The sequence below is a fragment of the Solea senegalensis genome, linkage group LG5 (assembly GCF_019176455.1).
Source record: "Solea senegalensis isolate Sse05_10M linkage group LG5, IFAPA_SoseM_1, whole genome shotgun sequence".
NCBI classification, from domain to species: domain Eukaryota; kingdom Metazoa; phylum Chordata; class Actinopteri; order Pleuronectiformes; family Soleidae; genus Solea; species Solea senegalensis.
Window position 1 is genome coordinate 22,315,672 of NC_058025.1, and position 26,380 is coordinate 22,342,051.

General features: G+C 43.3%; 1 protein-coding gene across 2 annotated transcripts in view; it reads left to right on the forward strand.

The window, feature by feature from the left end:
- Positions 1–26,380, forward strand: part of cux2b (cut-like homeobox 2b) — a 102,526-nt gene that overhangs the window by 46,592 nt on the left and 29,554 nt on the right. For both annotated transcript variants that reach the window (XM_044025816.1, XM_044025817.1), the window contains exon 4: positions 22,364–22,442. In XM_044025816.1, coding sequence (XP_043881751.1) covers positions 22,364–22,442 — 79 coding nt within the window. The remainder of the gene's footprint in view (positions 1–22,363; positions 22,443–26,380) is intronic.

Genomic DNA, 26,380 nt, shown 5'->3' on the forward strand with positions numbered 1-26,380 from the left:
TTTACGGCAAAGAAGAAGAAGAGATGGTACGCGTCTCGGCGGTTCTCAGGCACACCTTTGGGGCTGAGGGATATGACAGTTATTTCTCAAATAACTGATCGCTGGAGAGACGGTTCCACTGGGCCACACTGTTCACACACAACTTTCACACAAACCCTCGCTGCCATCTGAACACGCCGGATCACATTCTTCACCAAGTCTCACCAAGACTATGAAGGCTTCTCAATGCAATTTACACCTCCCTCTCACTTTAGAGTGTAAACTCCCCTCAGGATAAACCTTTGTGAGGTGGGAAAAAAAAGAACAGTGACGGATTTCTTGTATGTTTGTAGCCTTTTTTTTTTTTGTCTCCCAGCTTCTACAAGTCTGGAAAATCAGACCAAAATTAACCAGTCATTCTATTTTTCTCCCCTCTGTCTGATGTGGTTTTGTGCTCTCAGGAAAAAGAAAACAGCAGTATGGCTCCCTAATTACTGAAACTTGCTTTACAATGATAATCCGCGGAGTAATTTAGCGTGCACAATGCGCAGATGGAGATTCTGATAAATAGTTTGTAACGTGTAATTAGCAGCTCTGCCGGTTACATACCATTAACCCCTGAAGCTCAGGAATCATTATTGGCCCTCATTATCAAGCAGCAAGGTACGATTGAGCTGACTAGACATCAAAAACATCAAACAGCTATTAAAGCGCTGCAAACTGGGGGCCGGTGGACACCTGTTTAAGAGTCTAACTGTGCCATTGCTTCCCCTGAGGTTGGGAAGTGATGATGTGTGGGGGAGGACTGTGATTTTTATGTATGTTGTTTGTCGTTGCTTGTTTTTTGACTACGCAGCTTTTCTAATTCCATTAAAAGAGAGCAGAGATCTCAAAATGGCTGCTCCGTCGCACCTATGCAGCCCAGTTCTGATGCCGACGATCGAGGAGAGGAGAGTCCAAAGCAAACTCGCTGGGGTTTGCGCTCGAGCCGCTCACGTAGCACGCTTTTCATGATCCGTCTTCGTCAGACAGAAAGAAAACAAGGGATTATGTGCAACAGAGGCCGTAGCGTCAGATTGCCATATCCATTTTCCCGCCATTTATCTGCAGCTGCTCGGTCCAGAGCCGTGGAGTAGTTTGAGTCTCGTCTCAGACCTCTTTCGCTTCACCTCGCCCCCCAGGTTTCGCCCGCAATGCAGAAAGGTAGACAAACACCGTCTTTGATCATCCATCGAGAGTGGACCAGGTCTTCCTCCTTTTGATTAATTCCTGAAGGAAATGATAATTTCTCTTGAATGTATGAATATGTTATGAATAGTGGGATGAATCAAAGAGTAAAGGATGATAATTAATTACAGCGCTATGATAAAAGGCTGTGGGTGTTATGACGCAAGCTTCCTCCGTGTCATTATGAGCGGCTCCGTAATTACCTTTCTGCACGAGCCAGCGCTCCTGGCGATGCTGGCGGTGAGACTGCCGCTCACTGAGTGAGTCTAACGGCCATAAAGCTTTTCCCTGCCTAATTGTCTGAGGGGCTCTATGGCGCTTTCATAGATGAGGGACTGCGCCGTTAGGAAAAATGCTTGGCGACACTACAGCTTTTCCAGCTCAATGAAGACGTATCTTCATCACGGGCTAAGCCTTGCAGTGATTAGGGGACAGATTGCTCGAGTGGATGGCTAACTTGGGGAGGTGCAGGTCGGGAAGAAAGTGAGGAGCGGTTTCATACAAAGCTGCCTCTTGACCACATACACTTATAAAATCAAGCGAGTAAACAATTGTGTGTATTTTTAGCACAGCATTGGCCCATATTTTCGTGGCGGTCGTCCAGAGCCCTGCCTTACACTTCTTATTATTCACACTCTGCTTAATGTAAAGGGCATTTATTGCCTCTTTCACACTTTAATGACTATACCAGGGAATTTTTTTAAACCATGCGGTTGAAGCTGCTAAAAAAAAAAAAGGTGATTAACACCATTTTTTCCACCTGTGCGTGAATTGTGCCATCACAACTCTACAGCAGTCAGTGATGATGTTATGGCGGTTAGCATTTTGCATCTTTAAATTGATCGTTTATGTCCATGGTTCTCAAACTGTGGTACGAGCTTCCTGTGGTGGAGGAAATGCTGTTCTACTGTATGTACTAGGGTATTTAGGTATTTTCACCTTATCTCTCGCTCCATCTTAATCTAATTTCTCTATACCAGTGTGTGAAGTATATGTGAGGAAGAGGAGGAGGATGAGGGAATAAATCTGCCTCCTGTGAAACGTCTGTAGCTGACTTTGCTCGCTCTCTTTACACCACTGTATTTCAACGTTGGTGCCGATGGTTTTACTCTAAACCACTGGTTTAGAAGATATGATCGCTGACATAAATAATATTGAGCACTTTTCCAACTTTCCCAGTGTTTCACACTGGAGGCACCGCTGCCGCATTCTGTTAGTTTTTAATTTGGGCGACCGTGTTAACAGTGTGGAGTGTTCACGCTGCATGTGTCTGCTTTCGAGTTCGGCATCTCGCCTATTCTTTCCGTGCGACACACGTGGTTGATAATGATATTGACATTCTACCAGCATGATTATATAAATCTGACACCTCTCGCAGTCGTTTTAGTGTCTCGGCTCAATCTGAATCCATCCGTTGTCTACCAGTTTACTCACAGGGTGAAAGGTGGGCTCCAGCAGCACAGAGACCAACAACAAATTCACTCTCACACCTACGGTCAATTTAGAGTGTCCAATTTGCCTAATTGCCTAATAAGGCAACCGGAGAATTTGGAGATAACCCACACACACGTGTGGAGAACATGCAGACTCCATGCGGTTCTGACCCAATTGTAAACCCAGTTCTTTTGCCTCCTTTTCGAGGCCCCGTCGCAACAACTTTCTCTCTAAAATGGTTTACTATAAAATCATAATCACGTCGCAGTCCGGCGTGAATAGCTGGACCCAGCAATGCAGCGATGCACCCGGGCGTAAGGATCGCTCCAAGAAGACGAGTGCGGGTTAGCGCTGTGCTGGAAATGGTGCTTTGCTGGCATTAGTAGTCATTTGACCTGAGAGTGAATGCTGATTTAACACATTCTCACTGGTGAAAATCCCGTTTAAACTTGGGGTTAACAGGGTTTTTAGACCAGTGGGAATGGACTATACCCCTCAGGCTAAGACTATGCTGCTCCTTCATACTGGGCTGACGAGGTGTCTCTAATGTGGGTCTCCTGCTCAGCTGTGTTGGGTTCATTGAGCAGCAGTAGTGGGCCGGGGCCCAGGATCTCCAGGCCATTACCTATTCACAGCACGTCCAGGCTTCCAGCCTATTGTGGGGATCATAATGGGCTCTGGGGCCATGTAAACCAGCCGCTCTCTGCTTCTGCTCCTGCTTTTATCACTTGTGTCCTCTTCATCCTAAGGAGAGGGAAAGACAGTGGGAGGGAGAAAGGTAAGGAGAGGAGAGGGCGGGGTGTGGGCTGTAATTGGAAGTTAGATAATTCCTTCCTTGAATCCTTGACGTCCTCTGCGTCTCCTGAGGGTGAATGCCTGTTCACCACGTCACTGCAGAAAAGGTGCTCTGACCCGCTCTTAATGCACTTCGCTCACTGTTTCAGGCTATATTACTTTTTAAGTTTGCTTGTATTGATTATGACCTGTCAAAGACAAACATGCTTATATGTGGATATTAGATCCAATATTATACGCCTGTCCATGTTATCCTTTCATAGTCATGCCACAGCTCATGTATTGATAAATGAAGGAATGGCACAGTCGAGGTCTTTCTCTTGTCTCTTGGTTTTCAGCCATGACAATGACCTGTTTTATATCCAGTTAATTAACTGTAGTAGTAATGTTTACGCTCAAGAAGTTTAAAGTGTGACAGTTGCACTCAAATAAAAAGACACAGTAAGGGCTAGAAATCACTAGAGTCACATTTAAAGTAACTCTGTGTGTTATATGTTGAAGTGTGTTGACACTATGGCTGTGTATCTCCTGAATGAATTAGACTTTAGTGCAGTAGCCATTCAATGTGCCTGGTTTTTGAGGGGGTGGATGCATGTCTCCCGCTATCTCTTGCATTGCTTCTCCAAACGACATCACAGTCAGCTCTGCACACACTGGCGGCCTCTGTTGGTCATATTGGCAAGTGTGGAAACACAGACAGACACACAGAGCCACTAAAAACAATACTTCACTCTCACTCCGTGGGCTGAAGTCACTAAGAAGTAGAGTCGAGTCGAGCACGAGTCTAATCTACTAGTGTAGCTTCGACTGTGGGACTGGTTGAAAAGTAAATGACACACACGTCACACGTTGTATTAAATATCTGAAATATATTCAAGGAATACATTCTAGAAAGACTAAACAAATGGAACATTAAAAAAGGTATTTTTAAAAACAGAAGTTATTTCAACATAACTTCTTTTGAAGTTATTTGTCACAATTTTGACGAGAACACTAAATCAATTTCAATTTCAAATCTGATTCAATCATGCTATACACAATTTACAATACATGTATTATTGGTAGCCTCAGTCTTTCAATCTGCAATAAAACATTTTAAACTGCAAAAACTTGAAAATCTCAAAACCAAAAGTCCTTATGGGAAAATCTGGTTTGAAGTTCTTCCTTTAGCTCCTTTTTTAAAAAGAAACATGACCCACATTAATGAGGAATTTCAATACTTTTCCTTATTTACAAGTTGGTTCTGCATTACCAAGTTTCAAGACAGTTCTGTGATTAACAGACAGACTTTCTTTGCATGTGCACATAAATTCCAACGCACAAGGTCCCAATTATATGATTTTTTTTTTTATTATTTGATTGGTTTTAATCTTCCAATTTAATCTTTCTAACCAGTATTGCTTACTGTGTATACAATTTGGATCTCTCTCTAACCTGATATATCATTATAAACTGCAAAATAGTTCCATGTAATATGACCACACAGCCTACAACCACATCAGACTGTTTGAAGTAATCACCAAATTGTCAGGGCACTCAGCGACATACTTTGGTATTCAACATTTTCAAAGTAATTGCAGAATATAATAAGACATTTTCCTTTTTAAGATGTTACCATAGATGCAGGATCAGACTGAGCCATATTATAATATTATATTACTATGAACTAAAGTTGATTAAACTAGCAGACAGTGTGGTCATTGAGATGACATCACTGATGAATCTCTGCCGATTGGCAGAATTCACCAAATATAGTTATTTGCCCGGTAAAGGGTTAACTTCTCACAGACTTCACTGAGACAGATTGTGACGTCTCGCCATTGATTATCTTTGTATCGTGATATTATTGGTATTGCGTATCGTGTCGTGAAGTACTCTGTTAATTTAGAGATAGATGGAAGGAATTTTATTTAACCTTAACCTCTCACTGACACAACACAAGAACACATAGGTTACTCTCCAGCGTCTGTTCAGGACTCTTCATACTGAAGATGTCTGGCATTGAGTTGAGTACAATGGAGTATTTAGAATATTAAAAGGACTCTTTAATGATTGACAAAGACAAACATGCTGTAAAACAAAGCTGATTTATTTCAATCTGTGTTTATATTGTAAACATCAAGCCCATATTTTATATATTCTGGTAACTATAATGTACATTTTGGTATTGCTAATATCTTTCTATATTGTACTTTCACATATGTTTTATTATCTTTATCTTTACTGTCTTTGCTGCTGTGACAATGTAAGGACTAAGAAATGACTTATCTTATCTTAACTTAACTTAGTATGTAAAAGGAGGAATGTATCATTCATTTTACAATAGCCACATATTTATTTTAAAGCTTTATGTGGAAATGTGAAGAAAAATGAGCAACAAAACAACAATAACATTAAGTTTTGGTGAAGACAAATGTGTAACAAGAAGGAGTTTCTCAGGAGCTCAGACAGTAAGTTTGAAAATGAAATATGATCAGGTCAGTAAATGACTACATAAACAAAGCCAGTAGTTGAGTGGTGGTGGAGCATCATATTTCAGCTCCAGACTCTAGGCCTCGTGAAGAAGAAGACTGACTGTTGTGATGCTGCGGAGAAGCCTGAACCTTTCCATCAGCTTCCCAGTGTCAGTCGGATTCCTCTTGTGCTGTGATCTGATGGCATGTTTGTTTTCCTGTCCTGACTGATGCCCTGTCGGAGTGTCCCAGTTGGGTGTATTCATCATTATGGATGCGTGTTTAGAGCTGGGGATGAACACCAGGTGAAGAGGAGTGTGTGTGTGTTATAAATAGGCACTTGGCTCTCTAGCCATGTGGAATTGATGAGTTTCAGCACATTCTGCTTTGCAGTGCCAGGTTTAATTTCTACCGTCCTGACAGCACAAACCTCAGAGCCCGGAGACGTCACGCCTGGCTGCCGCTGCTGTGCAAATGTTAGCCATGTTTGAGGATGGACGCACGCACAGCGCCGGGTGCACTGCTCCTATTGGACATCTGACTGGGTGTACATCCGCTCCTCTAAACCCCTGTCACCTTTGGAGACAGGCAATCACATTCCCCTCCTGACCCCCGCGCCAAACAGGCACTCACCAGCAGCACACAGTAACTAATCTAATAGGCAGTTCCTGAGACCTTGCTCAGTCTAACATGGTCAACTGCTTGTTATGAGACAGGTGAGAGCCTCCCTTGCCTTGTCTGCTCTCTGTAGGCTCCTCAAGTGAGAGAACAACAACACTAGCAGCAGCATCAGCAGCAACAGCATCAGCAGCAGCAGCAGCAGCAGCACTGTCTCTGAGAGTCCCCGACTCCTGGCTCACTCTCAGCTGCTGGCAAGAGCACAGTCAAATTAGCCAATAAAAATGTGTGAAATCGGTGGCTCGGCGCCGGCAAGGACATGCCAGGAGAAATAAACATCAGCACTACAGCACAACCAGGAAAAGCTCATGTGAGGAGGAACTGCTGGAACGGCAGAGCCGCTCCGCCAATTCCACAGCGCAGAATCAGAGCCGCGCCGACACAGTCGGAGAGGAAAAGTTGTTTCTCCACTCCAGCGAACAGCGAGACGTTGCCTCGGATCAGGCCGGTGGCAGCACGAGTCAAAAAGAACATGAGCTTTTGTCAGAGGCTACACAGAGTGTATCCCTGTGCTGAAGTGAGTTAATTCCATGTGTGTGTCAGTGGTGTTTCCTCTTTGCTGAAGCCTGGGAACACATGATGCTCAGCTGTGAAGTTTAATTTCAGCAGAAATCTAAACAAACTAATTAAATATCATAACTTTCTGAAGAAGGCTCTTGTAAAGGTACCTGAAATTTTAATTTAGACTTCAAAAGAGCAAAGACTTTAAAGCAAATCTATTGTTTTTCATTTAGACTTGCAATTTTCTTTTCTCTGCAGTGCTGCAGCACGTAGTTATGATTGATCTGGTAATTAAAATATGCAGAGAGGGAAAAAAAAATATTAACAGCTCCTTTTTTTTCCCACTTTCTTTTTGTTTTAGAAAACAGTCGACACGTTTTCCGTCTCTTTCCAGCACAGATAATTAAATTTTGCACATTGATGTTCTTTACACAGTATTCATCGGCCTCATTATTTTTCCATTTTCATCTTTCTGGAGAGAGATCGATAGATTGATAAAATGACGGAGTCCGTCTTAAATAATGCAAGCGCAGAAAAGTTACACTTACTTTGCTGCTGGCTAAGTGTTTGAACTTTTATTCTTCTTTCAAATAGTATTTAATATCCCATGAAGGTAGAGCTCACATTATTACATGCTAGTGTAAATCATTTATTTCCATTTTTGCTGTCCGTTTGCAAAAAAAAAGGAGAGAAAAAGCTGAAGCTCTTCTTTTCTATGGTATATGCGATGATGCTTGTCAGGGCTAATATCCTAAATGATAAAGAAACTGGCAATTCAAAGAAAGACGGCGTAAAGTAGGCCAATTAGTACCTAGGGAACATTTTGCTAGAAGAGATAGCAGCTCCAAATGTCACATACACGAACATAAGGACTGATTGTTTATAATATGACCTGACAGTTTGGGTCTCTTTAATATGGGATTAACTACAATACTAATTAAAACAAGTTAAAGCACCTCTCTTACTGCAGTGGGGAGCAACTCTTCTGATGTACGGCAACATTAAAGTGTTGCTTCCTCATCACAAATCAAAAAATGTGTTTTTGCACTTTTCAGAGACTTCACACTCAAAAATTCGACAACACTGCCCTTAACAGAAGCGATCCAAGCCCACAGATCCGTGCGTCCTTTGCCTTTGTCACACACAGATATATGTTTTAAAGTCCCACTGTGGGGATCTCTGTTTCATCTGAGACATGAAGTGGCCGCGGTGGCCCGAGGAGAGTGTTAAACACATCCTCAATTAAAGCAAAGTAACTTTGCATCTTGTCATGATTTCTCCTGCAGTCCCTGTAATTGGGTCTCAGTGGATTTCCTGCTAACGCTGGAGCTCTTCTCCAGGAGTGGGGCTAAAGGGGACGGCAGACGAGGGGAAAAAGCCACTGGCCTTGGGTGCTTGTCACTGGTGTGAAGAAGCCGCAAGAGTTGGCTGTAGCCAAACAGAGAGGACACGTGGAGCCAGGGAGTCCTCAAAGACAAGCACCCTTACTCAGGAAACCTGGGTATCACGAGGATATACGGAGGTTTACTGTTTGAAAGCAAGTCATGTTTTGCAGCACTGATAGATTTGAGCACTTTTACTCAACTGAAGCTTTAAAAGCTTTCAATGAGGAGCACACGGAGCTAATCAAAGGCAAAAGTGACATGAACTGAGCTTCTGCAGTTCTGAAACTTGGTTTATTGGTTCTTTATGTTCTTTATGTGTTAATCATGATACAAATTAGATGGAGCACGGCTCTTGTGGTTGCTGTGGAAACATAATATATACAGGGAGGATATTCTTCAGTCCTACTAAGCGTATACATGCCGTAGTAATCGGACTATGTTAATAGTATGTTAATAATGTTCATTTTAGTTTGACTAAGACTAGCTCGATTTGAGGGTTAGGGGACATTAAGAAAACCAAATTATTATTGTCTTAGTCCGACTAAAATCAGACTTTTAACATTCACGTAAACACACATGAGACGTCCCTCACTCCTCCCCTGAGCCTGCACAGCTTCCTGAAAGGACGACTCTGGGTCCGTATTCCAAGTAGAGGTGGGCTAGATATATCATCTAAGATAATATTATTGTGAACCTTCCTTGCTGATGGAGTTTTTAAAGGAACTCGTCTGATTATTATCGTCAAAATCCCCCAAAATAGAGATATCACCCACCCCTGATTCCAAGTCGTCTCACTTTAGCTTTTTATCTTACACCTTTCCTCAGTCAGCGGTGACGCAACACTGGATGTGCAACGCAGTGTCTTTCATCATTTATTTATTACCTTTACTTTTAATCACATGACGTGGATCACTCGGGTCCATACTGGAGCGTGTTGGAGCTCGCAGCACAGTCCGGTCCATTTGATCCGGAAATAAATCTGCTCACTTAAACTCGCCTGCGTTCTCCATTTTCACAGCAAACCACACAACATCACTATATTATTTATCTGATGGGCCCAGAGGGCGTTCACAATTAATGTGCCGTCAAGCTACGCTCACAGTGCCCTCTGCTGGTCCACGGGGTAATTACTCTGGAGGGTCCAATGGGCTTCTAGGCTGAATATTTTTGAACTTGAATCACCTGTCACCAAACAGATATCTGGAAATAATACTTGTTTTTGTACTTTTTATCATGCAGGTAAAGGTAAATAGAAGCACTAAGTTACACCAATTAGGTGAAATAAAGTCAATCCATTTCACAGAAACGGATGTAGGTGATAGATAGATAGATAGATAGATAGATAGATAGATAGATAGATAGATAGATAGATAGATAGATAGATAGATAGATGGAATGAATGCAGGCAATCTAATAATAACTGGAAGAGCAATATTTCATGGTTTTCTTCAAAATGGCAAACTGAAGGCCTCCTTGGGGTGTGTGTGTGTGTCTTCTTCTGGCAAGACGTGTGAAGGACAGCCGAAGGTGCGTTGAGATCCAGTGATGGGCTTGTTTTATTACATCTCATATTGAGACCAATCTCCGTCCATTCACCTGAAGGACAGCCAGCTATTCCCTAACTAAATTAGCCACACGCTTTGGTGTGAGGGATGGGCCTTCACACACACACACACACACACACACACAGACACACAAGGCAGGTACAAGCAGTCACACAATGCCCCCCCGTCTCATGCAAAACCTCACATGCATAATCTCATGTCCTGTCCGTCATGTTTCCTTTTTTCCCACACACACACACACTCTAACATTACACCCTCTATCCTCTGCCTTCAGCAGCTGCTCCCCTGTTGGAGCAGTGGATGTAGGGTAATTGCAGTCATTGTTTGTGCCCCTGTCATCCAGACCCCCATCCTTGTGGGACCTTGTGACACAGATCTCTGCACTGTCGCGTACCTGGCAATCACAAGTAAAAGTGCTTTGTGCACCTCGACAGAGCGTCTCCTCGTAATGCGGCGAATGCATGGAGTTTTAGCTTTAAACGCACCGTGACTGGGAGGGCGAAAGTTTCTTCATGTTCTTTCTCCCCTAATGAAAAGTCTTTTGTACAGTCTGTTTTTTTTTGTTCACTCAAGGCGGATGTTCTAATGAGGCAGAGCCTGAAATAGCGGTGGGGCTAGCACTGCAGAACGATGACATCCCATGTGAGAACTTGCCTAAATCACAGCGGCTGCAGCTGTGCGTCAGGTTTCTTTATTTATAACCCGTACGGAATTGTCCTACACTCGGAGCATATGGAGGGTTATGTAATGCTCAGCATCCAATAGATAACCACTAAAGTCAGATCCTGTGTGTATATATATATATATATATAAAAAACGCTTGCTGAAGAGTTGTTTCTGAGGCTGCATTAAATTGATTTAGTGCCCTTGAATGTATACTTTACAATGATGTAACAAAAATAATGGGAAATTGTGAAGCAATTTCTCTCAAGGGTTGGTTTCACCCAAATGAGAGTGGAAGTATTTAGATACTTAGTTTTATTTGTCCTGGTCTTGAAGTATGAATATGTATCTGACGCTCCTGCCTCCACACCTGACCCGTGGGTGTGAGTGGAATTTAGATGATGGTCCCTAAAGCCTTGTAAGTGCTTTTTTTTTTTAAGGGTAATCCACAGACTTTGTACTGTGTGTACTATCCCTTGAAAAATAAAAACCACTTTTGAAAACTGATGACAGCGTGTTCTGTGGCTCAGTGGTTTCCAACCTGTAGGTCAGGACTCCCTGTGAAGTTTTGCTGAGAGAAGAAACACAAAGTTGTTCTCTAACATTCGCTCCTCTGAAGTCTTGTGTTACTTCTAACTAGTAAATGGTCTGTGTTTATACAGCGCTTTTCTAGTTTTGGTGACCACTTGAAGCGTCTTCACACTTCTTTAGTTTTTTCCCATTCACTCATTCATACATCGCTGGCACGTCGGCATTTAGACAAAATTCATCGTTTCATATTGAGACAGAAGCGGAAATCTGTTATGGAGAAAGTTATACTTGTATAAATCTGTAAGTGAAGAGGACACATGTTTACTAAAGGCTATACTGTCCACTTTATTAGGTACACCTGTTCAACAAACATCAGTGATATCAGTGGGATGCAGGTTCAATGCAAGCAAAGGATTTATAACTACATTGTATGAATAATTCTAATCTAATTCAAGTCACTCTGTTTCATGTTAAAGGGATTTGTCTTATTGTTCCACTGTAGTTTCATCTAGTAATACAGTCAATATTTAACTGATGCTTGACTTTAAAACGATGTATATCACAAATCAAGTCGCAATATTTAAGTTGTTGTTTTTTTTAACCCAAATCTTTTACCCTTACCTTGAATCATCAGCAGCAACAGAAGACCTCACCCTGACCCATTATCAAGTGGCCACCAGTGAGTGTGTACGGGTCTGAAAGCACCACTTGCTGCGACAGGCATCTCCTCTGATTAGCCGTCATTCGCTCAAATTGAAACGCGGCGGCGCGTCTGTCACATCGCATATGAGTGATCCGGCAGGAAAAGCTGGTCATTACAATCATGACATCAAACGGCTGGCAGCACAGGTCAATCAGCGCGCATTAACCGAACAGAGCTCATGTGTTTTACAGCCTTTAATGGCACGTTGGCACCGCTGAACATGAGTTTTAGGCTGGCATCCAGCGGGCACAGCAGAGGGCCTCCCTGCAGAGCCACAGCAAGATGGGCCTTGGCCAGCCCTTCAACAGAGCTATATGAAGGAGTGTGTGTGCAAGTATTACTCATGCTGTGGGGACCTACATTTGTTTACACAGTCACATTATGGGGAAATGATGTGGCATGTTGTGTGGTTAGGATGAGGTGAGGTGAAGGTCAGATTAAGTCTCCAAGGAAAAGTCAATGTAATGTCCTCTGAAGTCATGGAAACCAGACTGTGTGTGTGTGTGTGTGTGTGTGTTAATGCGTCGCTTTCCCTCCATCGTTCAGCCACTCGGCTGATTTATGCAGCAGAAATGGACTCCTTTTATACCGGGGCGTTCATAAATACCTAAAAAGGTTTTAAAATGACGGTCAGGTCGCTGTCAGAAAGACATTATGCACGGGGACAAAATCATTTTGGGAAGATCCTGACTGTGCTGTGCAGTCTCTGCTTCCCGACTCTTTGTAATGTCGTGGTGTTGACGTGTGGTCACACTGATGCATTAGTGGGTGAGTTCTTGGATGACACACACACACCGTCCGCATCATCTCTTAACCTCCACCTGGTGCTAATTATAGCCGATGAAGGCACATTTGGGTGGCACTCGGGTGATCTGTCATCGACAGGCGCTCTCAGTCAGGCTGGGAGTGATATCTCTCTGTAAAATATGTATGACATCAAAAAGCCTTAAAGGTTATTACAAATTAATAATGAGTAGTGTGCCGAGAGCCGTAAAAAATAGCCTCCCCTTGGCGTCGTGTCTGAATGTTTAATTCAGCATGCTCCAGTATGGACTGCTTGTGCGCAGTATGTGCAGGGGGGCGACGAGGCCTCTCCAGTGTCCGTGGTCTGCAACGTAGAAACTAAAGCCGCTGAGTGCTGTGGTTTGGTACACTACAGTATGTGTTTTTTTTGTGTTTTCATTAGGAATAATATTAAAATAATCATCTGTTCCATTTCTTTGGCACCCTTCCCTTGCATTGCCAGAGTGGTATAGCTCCACCCACCACAGTCAGCTGACAGAAAACGCAACTGCCTTGTGATCGGGGTAAATATCCCATGGAAGTCGTGGCAAGCGCTCGAGCAGGAAATAAACAGAGCTGCTGGATTCCCTCCTTTGTTGTCTGTTGTGTTGCGTTTGATGTCATTGCACCAGTACGACGTCATAATACTTGACCATAGATGGGATAGAAACATTCAGTTTAGACTGATTAATACAAATATGAATGATCATCTGTCGGGAGCCGTCAACTTTTGTCTTGAATAGGTGCGTCGCTTCTGTCTGCAAGCCTCTGAGAGCATACAGAATTATAAATACACTAAAGGAAGCAGTTCTACTTGCATCAAGTGCAAACTCTCTGAAGACTGAAGACACAGAAAAGCTTTTTTCTTCAGAGTGTTTCTCTGAAGCAAAGTCGAATCATTGGCCCTGAACCGCTCCTCACAGTAATGTTTGAAGACACTGTACAAAATTGCCTTATTTATGCCTGTAATGTAAGCTGTCTGTTCTGGTGTCGCTCATTCTCCGCGCAACTGGCGACAGTGGCAGCCGAGTCTGGAGTGAATTTGCCGAGCGACTACCTGGGAAACATCAACAGTCATTAATTATGTAAAACTCCTCTCACAGTGGGAGCAGAGAGAGCTGCACACAACTGCAGCGCCCGTTCCTATTAGACTCAGTGTACTTTACAATGAGCCACTATCGCCTGCAGGCGTGGAGAGATTATCAGCCCACTGCCACGACCCCACCATAGAAAGACACACACTAAACGTGATGTGCGCCAATGTACGCTTGTGTTTAGCTGACGAGGAGAATCACAGGAGTCTCGGCGCTGTCTCTCCTCTCTTGTCACCCCATCATTCACTTCTCTCCTTTGCAGCTCCTGTCTGCTCTTTTTTTTCTCTCTCTCCAAGGCAATTGTCTGCGTTTGTGCTTTCTCACTACAATGAAATTGGCAAATGTGACAGGACAAATGCCGTGCCATGTTCGTCAGCGGCGCCGCGTGAAGGAGGCTGATTTTTCTTTGTTGATGGTGCTGCCACCAACCACCGCGCTGGTATCTGTTCCTCACAACCAAATCACACTCGCCGTCGTTCTTCACGGGGGCCTACCTGAGATCTTCCTCGGAGCGCCGCGATTGACAACAGCAGATTTATCAAGCAAATAATGGACCTCATTTTTGCACCATGTGTTCCCGATCCATCTTGTGCGATGAGCGACATATGCGGGACTGTTTGGCAGCCTTCAAGTCGTCGCCACAGCGCTTTAGTTTCCGCCGTCAGCTGCGGTCTTCTAAGCCGCGGTTCGAGGCTCGTTCATCAGTGTTGTTCTTTTTTAACGGATGCGGCTCTGGCACGATGTTCCTCCACGCTGAAACAAAGGCAGCGCTGACACCTGTAATTAATTAGGCTATTATGCATTCCGCAATGATAATTGCCTCACTGGAAAGTCACCAGCCTTCTAAGAGGGAGAGAGAGGAGAGGTGGATGAAGAGTGCTATCCATCATAGCGGAGCGCTCTCTCTCTCTCCCTCTCTTGTGCACCCTCCCTCTCTCTCTCCCTGTCTCTCGTGTCGTGCTGTCTCACCTTGACTAGTGTAGGCAGGGCTAGAGAAACACTGTCAACATGTGTCTGAGGGCAAGATACGCAGCTGCGGCTCTCCCTTGCCAGAGCTGCTCCAACAACGGCCTGCCAGGGTCCGTCCACTCCAGGGCTTTGGCGCACATTGGCACACTTACTCATGACACCCCATCTGTTGTAGCTTTGTTCACTAGGGCAGTACAACACCGGGATAATGGGGGCACTTTATTTTTATAATTAGCCCTTACCTCCACTTCTCCTCTCTCCTCTCCTCTTAACACTTCTCCTACCACAGGTACACTCATTGCAGCCCTCCCTCTCAGCACATCAACCACTGCCTTTATCGTAGCCTCAGCACGCCCACGCTCCCTCCCATCGTGCCATGATAGATAGTTTTTTTTTTCTCCTGCAGATGCACACTTTCCTCAAGGTTTAGGTCGTCGGCTGCATCAAACATTTGAAAAGCGCGAGCTCAAAGAAAACCACAGCGTGCAAAGATTGGTTTCCTTTCCTCCTTTTGTCTCTCGCTGGCTCTCGACTTTGACTTTGCAGCGACTTTGAGGTGTTGAGCTTTGAGTTTTGTCGAGAGGGCGGGGAACACGGCAGCTTGTGCCGCCTGTTGATGGTGAGGGGGACCCACAAGGCACCTGCTGTGCGGTGGAAACAGCAGGCCCTTTGATCTGGATTTTATGTCGTGCCATGTTCTGTCTCTTATGTTGCTCTCGGTGCCGCATCGGACTAGATTGCGTCACCTTCGCCTTGATCTGTGGAGATCTGCTCTCTTCTCAGTCTGGGTCGTTATTGGCACGCACCACTGTGGCATTGACCTGAATTGTTGCTCATTTATTTTCGTCTGATATTCGAGCGACACACCTTACTTCATAGTGTAAGGTGTGTCGCTTGAATAGTGTATTCATAGTGGTTGCCACATCTCAGTGGTGGTTATAAAAATTCTATTAAGGCTTATTCACATTTCACTCCTTGTCTTCTTGGACTAGATTCATAATGATGTCTCTAATCCAGGATAACAATATCACAACAGCTGACAGTGGCTTATTTCGGCACCATGGCATTTGAATCTCTGACAAAAACATGTTGTGTCTGCTCACGTGATGATGTATCATGTTCTTGAAGGGGACTCCCACTTGGTTGGAGTAGACTTTAAAGCTCCAGTGTGTAACTTAAGCATAAACATTTGATTATATTATTATATTATTGGTTATAAAAACGCTAACACTAAAAACTCAACCCGCTGTAGATATTGCAGAAGTGATGACATTTACCAGGGTCTTTAGTCATGTTACAGTACTGTACCACACAGTGGAACAGTTCCAAAATATAACACCAAAATAACTGGCCCCAACTCTTCTTTTTTTTTTGGCACCCTTCCCTTGGGGTACCAGAGTAAAATGTTACAGTGCGGTCCAGGTGGAACTAGCCCGGCTCCGCCCACGACAACCAGCTGATTGGGCGACAGAAAAACATCACTCCCCTGCGATCGGTGTAGCTCCATCAGTCTATTCTTCAGTAAAAACTGACCTATGGCTTTAAAGTTACAGACAATACTGTACTGTACCATGATGCAAAACATGTCATTATCTTTAGCATCATTTGACTATTCGAGAAATAATACCAGAAAATACTAGAAATGCTCATCCCTTGAAACTTTGCTCATCAAAACACTGCTACAAGGAGAGTTGTAGGAGGGGCAAAAGAATAAAAAGCTGTGAACAGTAGGTGAGCTTCTTCGATAAACACTCTATGATTCAACTTGTGTTTTGGCTTTGCATGAAGGGATATATATAGTAGTTGTGACGTGGTCAGCTTTGGCCATTTATTTGGCTGAGACGGCAGCTCTGTTTGTGAGCTCAGTGTGTTGACTGACAGGCACGGCTGATTGGAATTGACATGGAGACGAGACGTGTGCTCTGACTGCTCATCTCGCCGGGCATCGAGAGATGGCCACCGCCGCCGCCATGCTGTGCTACTGCTCCGAAGATGGGTGTCGCCCTGATTAAATCTGCCCTGAGAGGCAGTCTGTGTGTAGTGTGTGTCTGCATGACTATGCCGTGTGTGTGTGTGTGTGTTGCACTTGCATAAGTGGGTGCACACAGGCCTCTCACCATCCAGACTATATTGCGATAGGGTCTACATCTGCCCCTCCTCTCCTCCACACACTCATCAGTCACTCCACACAAACTCATCTCTCTCCTCCTGCCTCTCCTTTGAACCTACACTCCACACAAAACAAACGCCTGCAGTCACTGCTCCACCAGCGCTGGGTGGCATGGATAAATTATGATCCTTTCCCCCCCAATTGTCAAGGGAAAATAATGATTGCATGTGCTTTTCATGTATCTTCAGCTATTAAAATATGGTATATCTCTTAATCTTCTTCAAAACCATATAATGGGATCACTTTAAATGTATTATTGTATGTATGTTGTATATACATTTGTACAGGAAGTGAAGAGACAAAAAAAAGCTATTGGCTTAGACGAACCTTTGCCTTGTCACAATGAACTGTTATTGATGGCTGTATTAAAAATGCATCTCTGTTTGCTTGCTTTGGAAGAGCTGAAAGAATTAGCTGACTGAAATAAATTTTTAATCGTGAATAATTTGTTTAAGTCACGCATCAAGCAAATATGCTAAACGCTCCCCGCGTGCGGTCTCGATTAGACTATTGACGACATGATGTGGGGTTTCCACGCACTATTGTTTTGCAGCCATAAATGTATTACTATTATTATTATTAGAATACTTTATACTACTTTCTTGCTCTTGCTACTGCTTAGAATTCAGCAGGATTTAGCAACAGAATCGGTTACAATATGCAACTTCACCCCTAGATGCCACTATACCCAATACACTGGTCACACCTCTATGTTCAAATGCAGAGTTCTTTATGGCACTGGACCAACAATGATACTCTATGCTGTATATTATGTATGTTTGTGCAAGGAAATAAATGGACTTGACACATGGATCAAAAATGACGACATTAAAGGTCCAGAGTGAAACTTAGGGAGATTTATCCATCCATTAATCCACAGTCACACAGTCATATCAGCTACACAATCCAATGCTAATTCACCTAAATATGTTGTTTATTTTGCATATTTATGTTGCGATAGGGAAGCGTTCTCTGGAATAGGATGAGGTCAAGTTTATCAGAACGTTCAAGATGACGAGTTACTGCAGGTCTGTTTGTCTGCTGTTTCCACTCTGATGAAATGCTCCGGGGGCTTTATAAGAGTCAGTCTGTCAAGTTCTGCGCTAAATCGCTCCATCTCTGTGGATTTAAAGTGCACAGTGAACTCTGACGGCCACATGACATCTCTCGTCACTAAAAAAAACACTATGAGCCATTGTGTGGCTGTTCCAGTGATTAAAATGTGTTTAAGGAATGTTTATGTTATGTTTATAGACTTATAAACAGGAAAATGAGTTATTTCCTTGTATTATCATTATTATTATTATTATTATTGTTGTTATTATTATTATTATTATTATTATTATTATTATCATAATCGTTTTTATTATTATTATCATTATCATTATTACTTTTATTATTATCATCATTGTTATTATTATTATCATTATCATTATTACTTTTATTATTGGTAGTATTATTATTATCATTATTACTACTATTTTTATCATTATTATTATTATTGTCATTGTTATTATTAATAATAATAATAATAATAATAATAATAATGATTATGATGACAATAATAATAATAACAATAATAATAATAATAATAATAATAATGATAATAATAATAATAAAAATAATAAAAAAATTCAGTGTACGTAAACCGACAACTTTGAGCACATTTTGCTTCATTTTCTGAACGCTTCTTTTATCACCAAAGACTGAATGTTTGTCAGAATGCAGCAGATTTTGCTGGGAGGTGTTGTGACGTGCGCTGTAGTGGTGGTAGTGGTGGTAGTGGGCGTCCCACTGTTTTGTTCTAATAAGCAAGGAGCAGGACCTGGGTTGTTGTGACATCCTGTCAGCCTGTGGGCTGGACCGCCGCTCCGTGAGCACCGCAGTAGGATGGACTCCCTATGATTGTGCACTGACCTTTGCATCATGGGGTAGATGACAGGTAATTTAGAGGCCTCAGGGACTGTGCAGCCATACATTTGCTGTCCCCAAACCACCCGTAGCAGCAGCAGCAGCAGCAGCCCCAGCCCCAGCCCCAGCCCCATTCACCTTGACATGAAGGCAGTGTATTCGCTGCATGTGCACACACGCGGAAACATTCCACGCACACTTGCATTTGATTTTGATGCATATGCAGACAGGCACCGAGCATTCTACACTTACTTTACTCAGACAGAATCACACGATCTGCGTTGACACCCTCCCCACACCCCCATCATCATCATCATCATCATCACACACTCTAATCACCTACATCATCACAACCCATCCTCCAACAACCAAAACACAGGGGGTGGCAAACTGGTAAGGCAGAGGAGGGAAAAGATGATTTAGAGTGATAATTGCATAATCACCAGTTGTGATAATTGTAATTGATGACTGCATAATTGCTAATTGCGCTCTTTATGGGAACCTCTCTTTTCCGTTGTCTCTGTATGTCACTCAGTAGCCCTTCACTCTGCTTCCTCTACTTCATTCTCGATTTGTTCTCTCCTCCTTAATTTATTTCTCTCTCCCCTCAACACATGCTAGCTTGTTCTCACTCAAAGACACACAAACACACACTTGGATGCACACACTCACTACCGGGTACTGTATTCTCAAAGGCTTATCAGTAAGTATTTCCCAGCAGCCTCGTCCCAGAGGCTGTGCTCTGCCCACTCTGTTGCGGCATGAAGAGTTATGGAGGAGCGTTAACAGGTTTCCTTTGTCTTTCTCACGCTACTCTGCCCCAGGCTTTACTTCTGCTTGTAAAATCAACCTGCGGCCAAGCCCGTTCCCTTGGTAGCCATATCCTCTATCACAAAACGGGGTGAAAACAAAGAATGTGCTGTGAGCCAAAGCCAGGGCCAGAGCCACATCGTGCAGCCCGGGGAGGAAGAGGAAGAGGAAGAAAATTAGCCAGGTCTGTCGTTCCTCGAGCCGTACCTTTCTGCACAACAACCCCGTGTGCTGGGCTGAAGGTGGATTAGCATGGAGATGAAAATGACTCCCTGATCAAACCACATTATGCACGACACCTCAGTGCTTTGACGATAGCAAGGGTGTGTGTGTGTGTATACACGCATAGCGACCACTAACATGAGAAGGCACCAGGCAGGCGTGTGATTGATGTCTCTGCTTGCGTCTGTAGGCAGGTTAATGGTGTGATTGTGGAGGTAATCTCCGTGTTCTCTCGTTAAAGGATGATGGAGGGCCAGGAGACCTTGTGTGTCTCAAGAAAATGGAGCCCTGGCTGTTGCCTTCACACAATCGCAGCCTCTTTTTTTAACATATACAGCTGATGGCCCTCATTTGACGTCTGGGCTTCAGAAGATGCTCACTCACCCTGGTTGTAGTTTAGGTGTAGACTCAGGTAAACATCCATACATTGCGTCTTGCCCAGGACTGTGGACGTGTCCTCAAACCACCTCTGAATGAGGATGCGTTCAGAGGTGGATTGGAAGGGTACGGACCCACACGCAATCTGGATGTAATTGGATCGCTCAGGAACGACTGTTAATGCCAGACCTGAACAGAGTCAGAGATAGTGGTTTGTTTTGGTGCCACAGAGTGCTGTTGGAGGTTTGCCCGTTGTCACACTGAGCAGCAGAGGCCCTGCCTGACCAAATTGCTCCTCTTTGTGGTGAAAACGAAGCAATACATAAAACCGGTGGGTATCAAACAAACCTTTGCTGAACCAACACCAGTTCTTCATGTACTCCAATCCCACGCTTGAAGCTGTTTATGGAGCCAGGGTGCAGTAGATATTTTTTCGCTTGTTTGTGGAGGACCAACACGGCAAAATTAACACCAAGGGGGGGAGTGAGTGAGTGAGTGAGCGAGAGGTTTGAGATTTGTGGGTGGGGGTGGGGTTAAATTGGGGTTTATTTGAGTGAAAGAACAGCCCAGTGTAGCAGGGAGCTGGCTAAGAGCTGCAGACTATTGCATCTGTATTGATTGGACTCTAGCCTTTTCCATTTTCCATGAACTCCTCCGAGCTGCTCCAAGTGGGAGTGATGGGGGGGATTTGCTTGATCTTTATGATATTTCTTTAAACATGATGCTGTCGTTATGCTTCCCCTGGGGAAGACGCCAGCCGGCCATTTCCAGTAAATCAACGGCTCTCTGTCCCTCGCTGTTTTCCACACACCTTATTTATAACCCCACTAAACAGCCCCAACACACCACCTACATCCTCCTCAACCGCCACCATTCACTTAAGTGTTTTCATCTTTTTGCAAAATGAATGTTGTTCAAGTGCAGTCATGCCATCGAGGAGCAGCCATACCACGCACTTGACCCTCTGTTGTGGAGTCTATGGGGCCGGTCCAGGAGAGGCTGTAATCAACAGGGATAGAACTGGACACGGACAATAGATGGAAATTATTTCAATTCTGTCTACTCGTGCAAATCATCTGATTTCAGTCTGTACGTTTACGTGCACAGTTACATCGAGCTAAGGCCGTAGTCCGACTAAGACAGGCAATCCAACAACACAGTGTGAATATACTGTACATGTGGAAGAGAAACTCCATTAATTGGCCGTTTACGTCTGACTCCGCCTCTGTAGGTGGTGCTGTATCTCTCTATAAGCTACTGCGTGTTGAATCAGTTTCCTGTTGACTTTTACGTCACAGAAAAAGTATGTTTCGTACCTGCTGTGCGTGTTAATTGTGATAAGAATTAGATGGAGCAAGGCTCTCGTGGTTGACAGTGCCGGGTACCAAAGTCCAATGACTCGCATTATCCAGGTATGTTAGTCTGACTATGGCTAGCTCGATGTTAGTTGGACTAACGTGTTTATGTGACATTTCTTCTTTTAACATGCATGTAAACACACTTGAGCGTTGCAGGACGTCCTCTGACTTATAATCAGGCCTGAGATCTGATAACCCACATACCCACCAGTGCAGGTGCCCTCTCCATGGGGGCCAGGTGGTGGCTAATTCGCTTTCTTTGTCCCTCCTAATGAATCGTTAATTGGTTTGCATCACCCACTGAGCTGAGGATAGCAGGTGCCATGTGCTGCTGGTGATGGAGGCCACTGTCACTGGCAAGCCTCCCTGTTCGCGCCGGTACCTACATTTAACAGGCCAAATGTCATGTCGCTACTTGCAGCAGCTTGGCGCTTAAACAGGAAGAATCTGAAGCTGTCTGTGTTTATTGAATGGAGCTGCACTCTACTGTATGTTACACATATTGAAAATATAGTAAATATACAAGGCACGCAGGAGTGTTTGTTTCCTTTAATGGCAGAAGACTGTGAGGTTGACCTTTGCTCATGTTGCTATTGATCGAGAGTTAGCTGTTTAAGATTTTCAGCATCTTTTGCTCTGTTTAAAAGCATCAATTTATATCTAATGTTTAAAATATGACCTGCTTTGTGAGTTATAAAAATTCCCGGCATTCTATCAGTCAGTGTTTACCCTAACAGTGTCTCCTCCCCTGCAGGTGGTTGCTCTGAACAAGCGCAGTAAGGAGGCAGAGTCTGCATTCCTTGGCATCTACAAACAGCTTATCGAGGCCCCAGGTGAGTCTCCCACTAAGACCAGAGAGATGTGCATCTCCACAAACAACAGCAGCACACATAATGTATATATGTATATGTAAAGCGAGGCACACAACCCCTGAAAGTAAGCTTGTCATTGATGGATATGGTGCAACGGCACAAGGATATAGGATAGATAAAGCCGCGTAGCCTGTGGCTCTTATCTATTTTTCAAAGTATGTGCTCTCAGAATGGTTTCCAAAACTCTGCGTGAGGCCACTTCAAAACCACAGCACTGGTCCTTGAGTGTAGCCTGGCTGAGGAGCGAGCATATCCTTGAGGAACACTGCTGTTGATTGTGGAGGGCCAATTAAAATCCCAACTGAAGCCTGGCTTCATGGAACGAGAGCGCGCGCAAGAGAGAGAGAGAGAGAGGGAGAGAGAGAGAGGGGGCAAAGGCAGAAAGTCAAAGCAGAGGAAAGACATATTGTGTGTTTATTCAGTTGTTATTTCAGTGCCAGGGCAGATGTACTGTATTGCACTTTGTTGCGGGAGACGGCAGCAAAACGCAGCCCAATCTCAGTCTAGATCAGAGAAACACTTGTGGCAGGAGTAGAGAATGCTGTTTACAGATTCAATGAATACAAGATAAAAGTCTGCATCAGAGAAACAGTGACGGCAGCGACTGACTTTTAAAGGTCTCCATTTTTCCTTGAAGTCCCCTGCTTGATATTGCACAGCAGACACACACACACACTTTGAATGGAGTTGTATCCATTCAAAGTGTGGAAAAAAAAAAATCTGGGTCTTTGAAGATGTTTTCAGTTTGATTTTCTGACCTATACATTTTACATCACGGCTTTAATTCAAGCTCGCGAACATCTTCTGGGATTTACTCTGGAAGTCACGAACTCAACGCATCTCAAGTAGAGGGTAAACTCACGCTCTGCTTCAGAACAAAGAAGTTGAAATAGAAAGAGAGGTCCGTGACACTCGTTAGCCATCAAACATTTGTTTTCTAATACCTCTTTACATACAGCGTGTATATGAGCTATCACTGCCTCTCTGTCCTGGAGTAAAGAGTCGTGGTTCCTCAACAAAGTGAAGCTATAGTTGTTATCAAAGGATGTTGAGCAGTGGATTGAGCAACGTAATAAATGAATAATAACTTGTTATTGATGGAAATGAATGAGTGTAATAATGGACAAAATAATCAAAGAAAAAGTAATTGCTTAATTAAAAACTTAGCAGTTATATTAAAGAAGCAGTTGAGGTGGTTTTAAAGTGTGGTTTATGAAGTACTGACACACAAGAGGTGCCGTTTGAGAATGTTATTGAAATAAGTTATTAAATGACCTTGATATGTCAAGAGATTAGAGAAACGTGTTCATTTGAAATACAGGCTTCACTGATAACAAGCCAGTTTGCTCACGATTTAAATAAAAGCCTGCAAATATACTCCAAATGATAAAGTGATCATAGATCATTCTTTGGATGCAGTTCCTGACGCAACCTTCACATTCATATGGGCTTTGGACCGGCACCAGGAGAACACTGGTGCAGGGTTCAGATTTTAGAATGTAGCATCATGGAGCCGCTCAGCCTTTTGGTCCTCAGTCTTGATTTGAACCTGTGTCGTGTTTACACTCCACCGTCTTCTTCGCGTCACTAAGTAAAACTCACCTCAAAGTGATTTCCATGAACATGACAGTGAGTGGATTTCCCTCCAGTGGCTTCCACACAGTCACAACAATCGTTCTGCTGGAAAACCTCTGGGATGTGGTAGCGCAGGAGATTGGCAGCGCGAACGTGCCGCTGAATTATGTGCAGAGATGACGGGATGTGGTCATGTCAACATGGAGCACAGCACAAAAGGCACAAAAGGAGAGTTTCCAACGTCGCGTTGAATCAATGACAAGAAAGAGAGGAAGTACTCAGTACTACAATGATACTCCTGATGACTAATGTGTCACATTCTTTTTTACTGTCTCTGAAACTGAGTCACAGGAGTGCAGGACAACTGTAAACATGTCAGGTAAATGTGAGTGAGTGAGCGAGTGAGTGAGTGAATTTGTCTCGAGCATCATCTTTTATAGAAAGAATGGACGAGTTGCTCTGTTAATGACTTCCCAGTTTTATTGCTCCGTGTCACATCTGCTATTGTTGCGACTCAAACACCGGACATAATATTGGACACGACGCCATTAACTGAGACTGATTGAGGTCATTTTTGAAGTGACATGAAATTAGGACTGCGGCTAACGATTATTTTAATTATTGATCAACCCGTCCATCGTTTTTGGTCCATAAAATGTCAGAATATGGTGCAAAAAAAATGTTGATTGATATTTCATGAACCTCAAAATGATGTCATGCCGTATGATATAGAGCAGCAAAGAAACCCAGAAAAAGCTGAACAATTTTATGTATGTATATATATATATATATATATATGTGTATATACAGTATATATATATATATATATATATATATATATATATATATATATATACATATACGTATGTATATATATATATATACATACGTATAAATATATATATACATACGTATATATATTTTGTGGCTTCTAATAACGACATCAAAGGTACAATGTGTGGGATTTATCAGCATCTGTTTCTGAGGTTGTTTATTTATTTATTGTTGCCTCAAAAACAGGCCATATTTATATTAGAATCTGCATAAATAATAAAATAAATAAGTTAAATATAGAAAACAAAACATTCAAATACTTTGTATTTTCTTCTGTCACTAACACTGCACATATGATTTGGTTTACATACTGTAGCAACTATAATGAATAATAACTAATAATATATGACTATAATTGATAATTCATGCACCTTCACTGGATTTCTATGTTAAAATTCCAATCATAATTTAAAGCCCACATAGACCGGAAGCTCCAATTAACGCTGCGTTTGTGTGTGTATCTACGTCATTACCTCGTTACAAGCATTCTATGTCACCTTTAAAGTATCTATAGCTACCTGATGCCAACAAGTGACAGACACCAGGTTTTCAGAGTGAAACTATGATTAACTAACATTCGCTGTGAGACATGGAGACAAAGAAGAAGACAACAACATTTGCCTGTGTGTTTAAGGTATGGACTGACCGCTGTGTTAGGACAGGACATCACCTGCGCTCTCTCTCGTCTCCTCTGTGACTCACAGCCAGATTTGTGCTCGGCTGTGATGCGTTCACTGATGCTCGTTCGCACGTATAATCTGGCTTTGTCCAAATATTGGTGGGGACGCCGTCCGTACACAAAGCCACGCCCCTTGGATGTTTAGTCCGTCAGCTAAAAACACATGGCAGCCTTCAGTGTGCTGAACTGTTCCTGATGTAAGTACACGAGGCTCATTCTGTGGTAATGAACACTTCAATTCGCACGTTCATTTAAGTGATTGTAAAAACATAATTATTTCTGCCGTATGGAAATAATTTGGCCTAAATCTTGCACAGTGGACGTGTGAGTGCCGTTCGTCCTCTGAGTGTCTGCAGCCACAGCACTCACAGTGTCAGTCTGCCATCTGTGTGAGGTCGGGATTACAGTATCCGGTGCCTGTTTGTCACTGCGCGTCTTGCTGCCGGTGTCCAAGGTCACGACTGCCACCCCCCACCCCCAACCCTCGACTAGAATGGATGAGTCCAGGTATGCCAGAGGACAGTCATTTGGCTGCGGCCCCACTTCATTTCTCTCTGGCCCTCAAACACAACAGAGAGCCCGCCCCCCAACAACCGCTGCATCTCATGTATTTTTAATCTTTTCACAGATGCAGTTATTCTTTACGCGCCGTGCTTGTTCATCTTAATGCAGTTATTACTATTCATTGTGGGAAGTTTTTCGGGCCAATCAGATCAGGCCAGTGAAGGAGTTAATGAATGTAAGAGGTGAACGAGGAACATGGGTGTGGGGGGTGTGACCTGTTGTGTGGCGCTGTCGTTAACATCTGCTC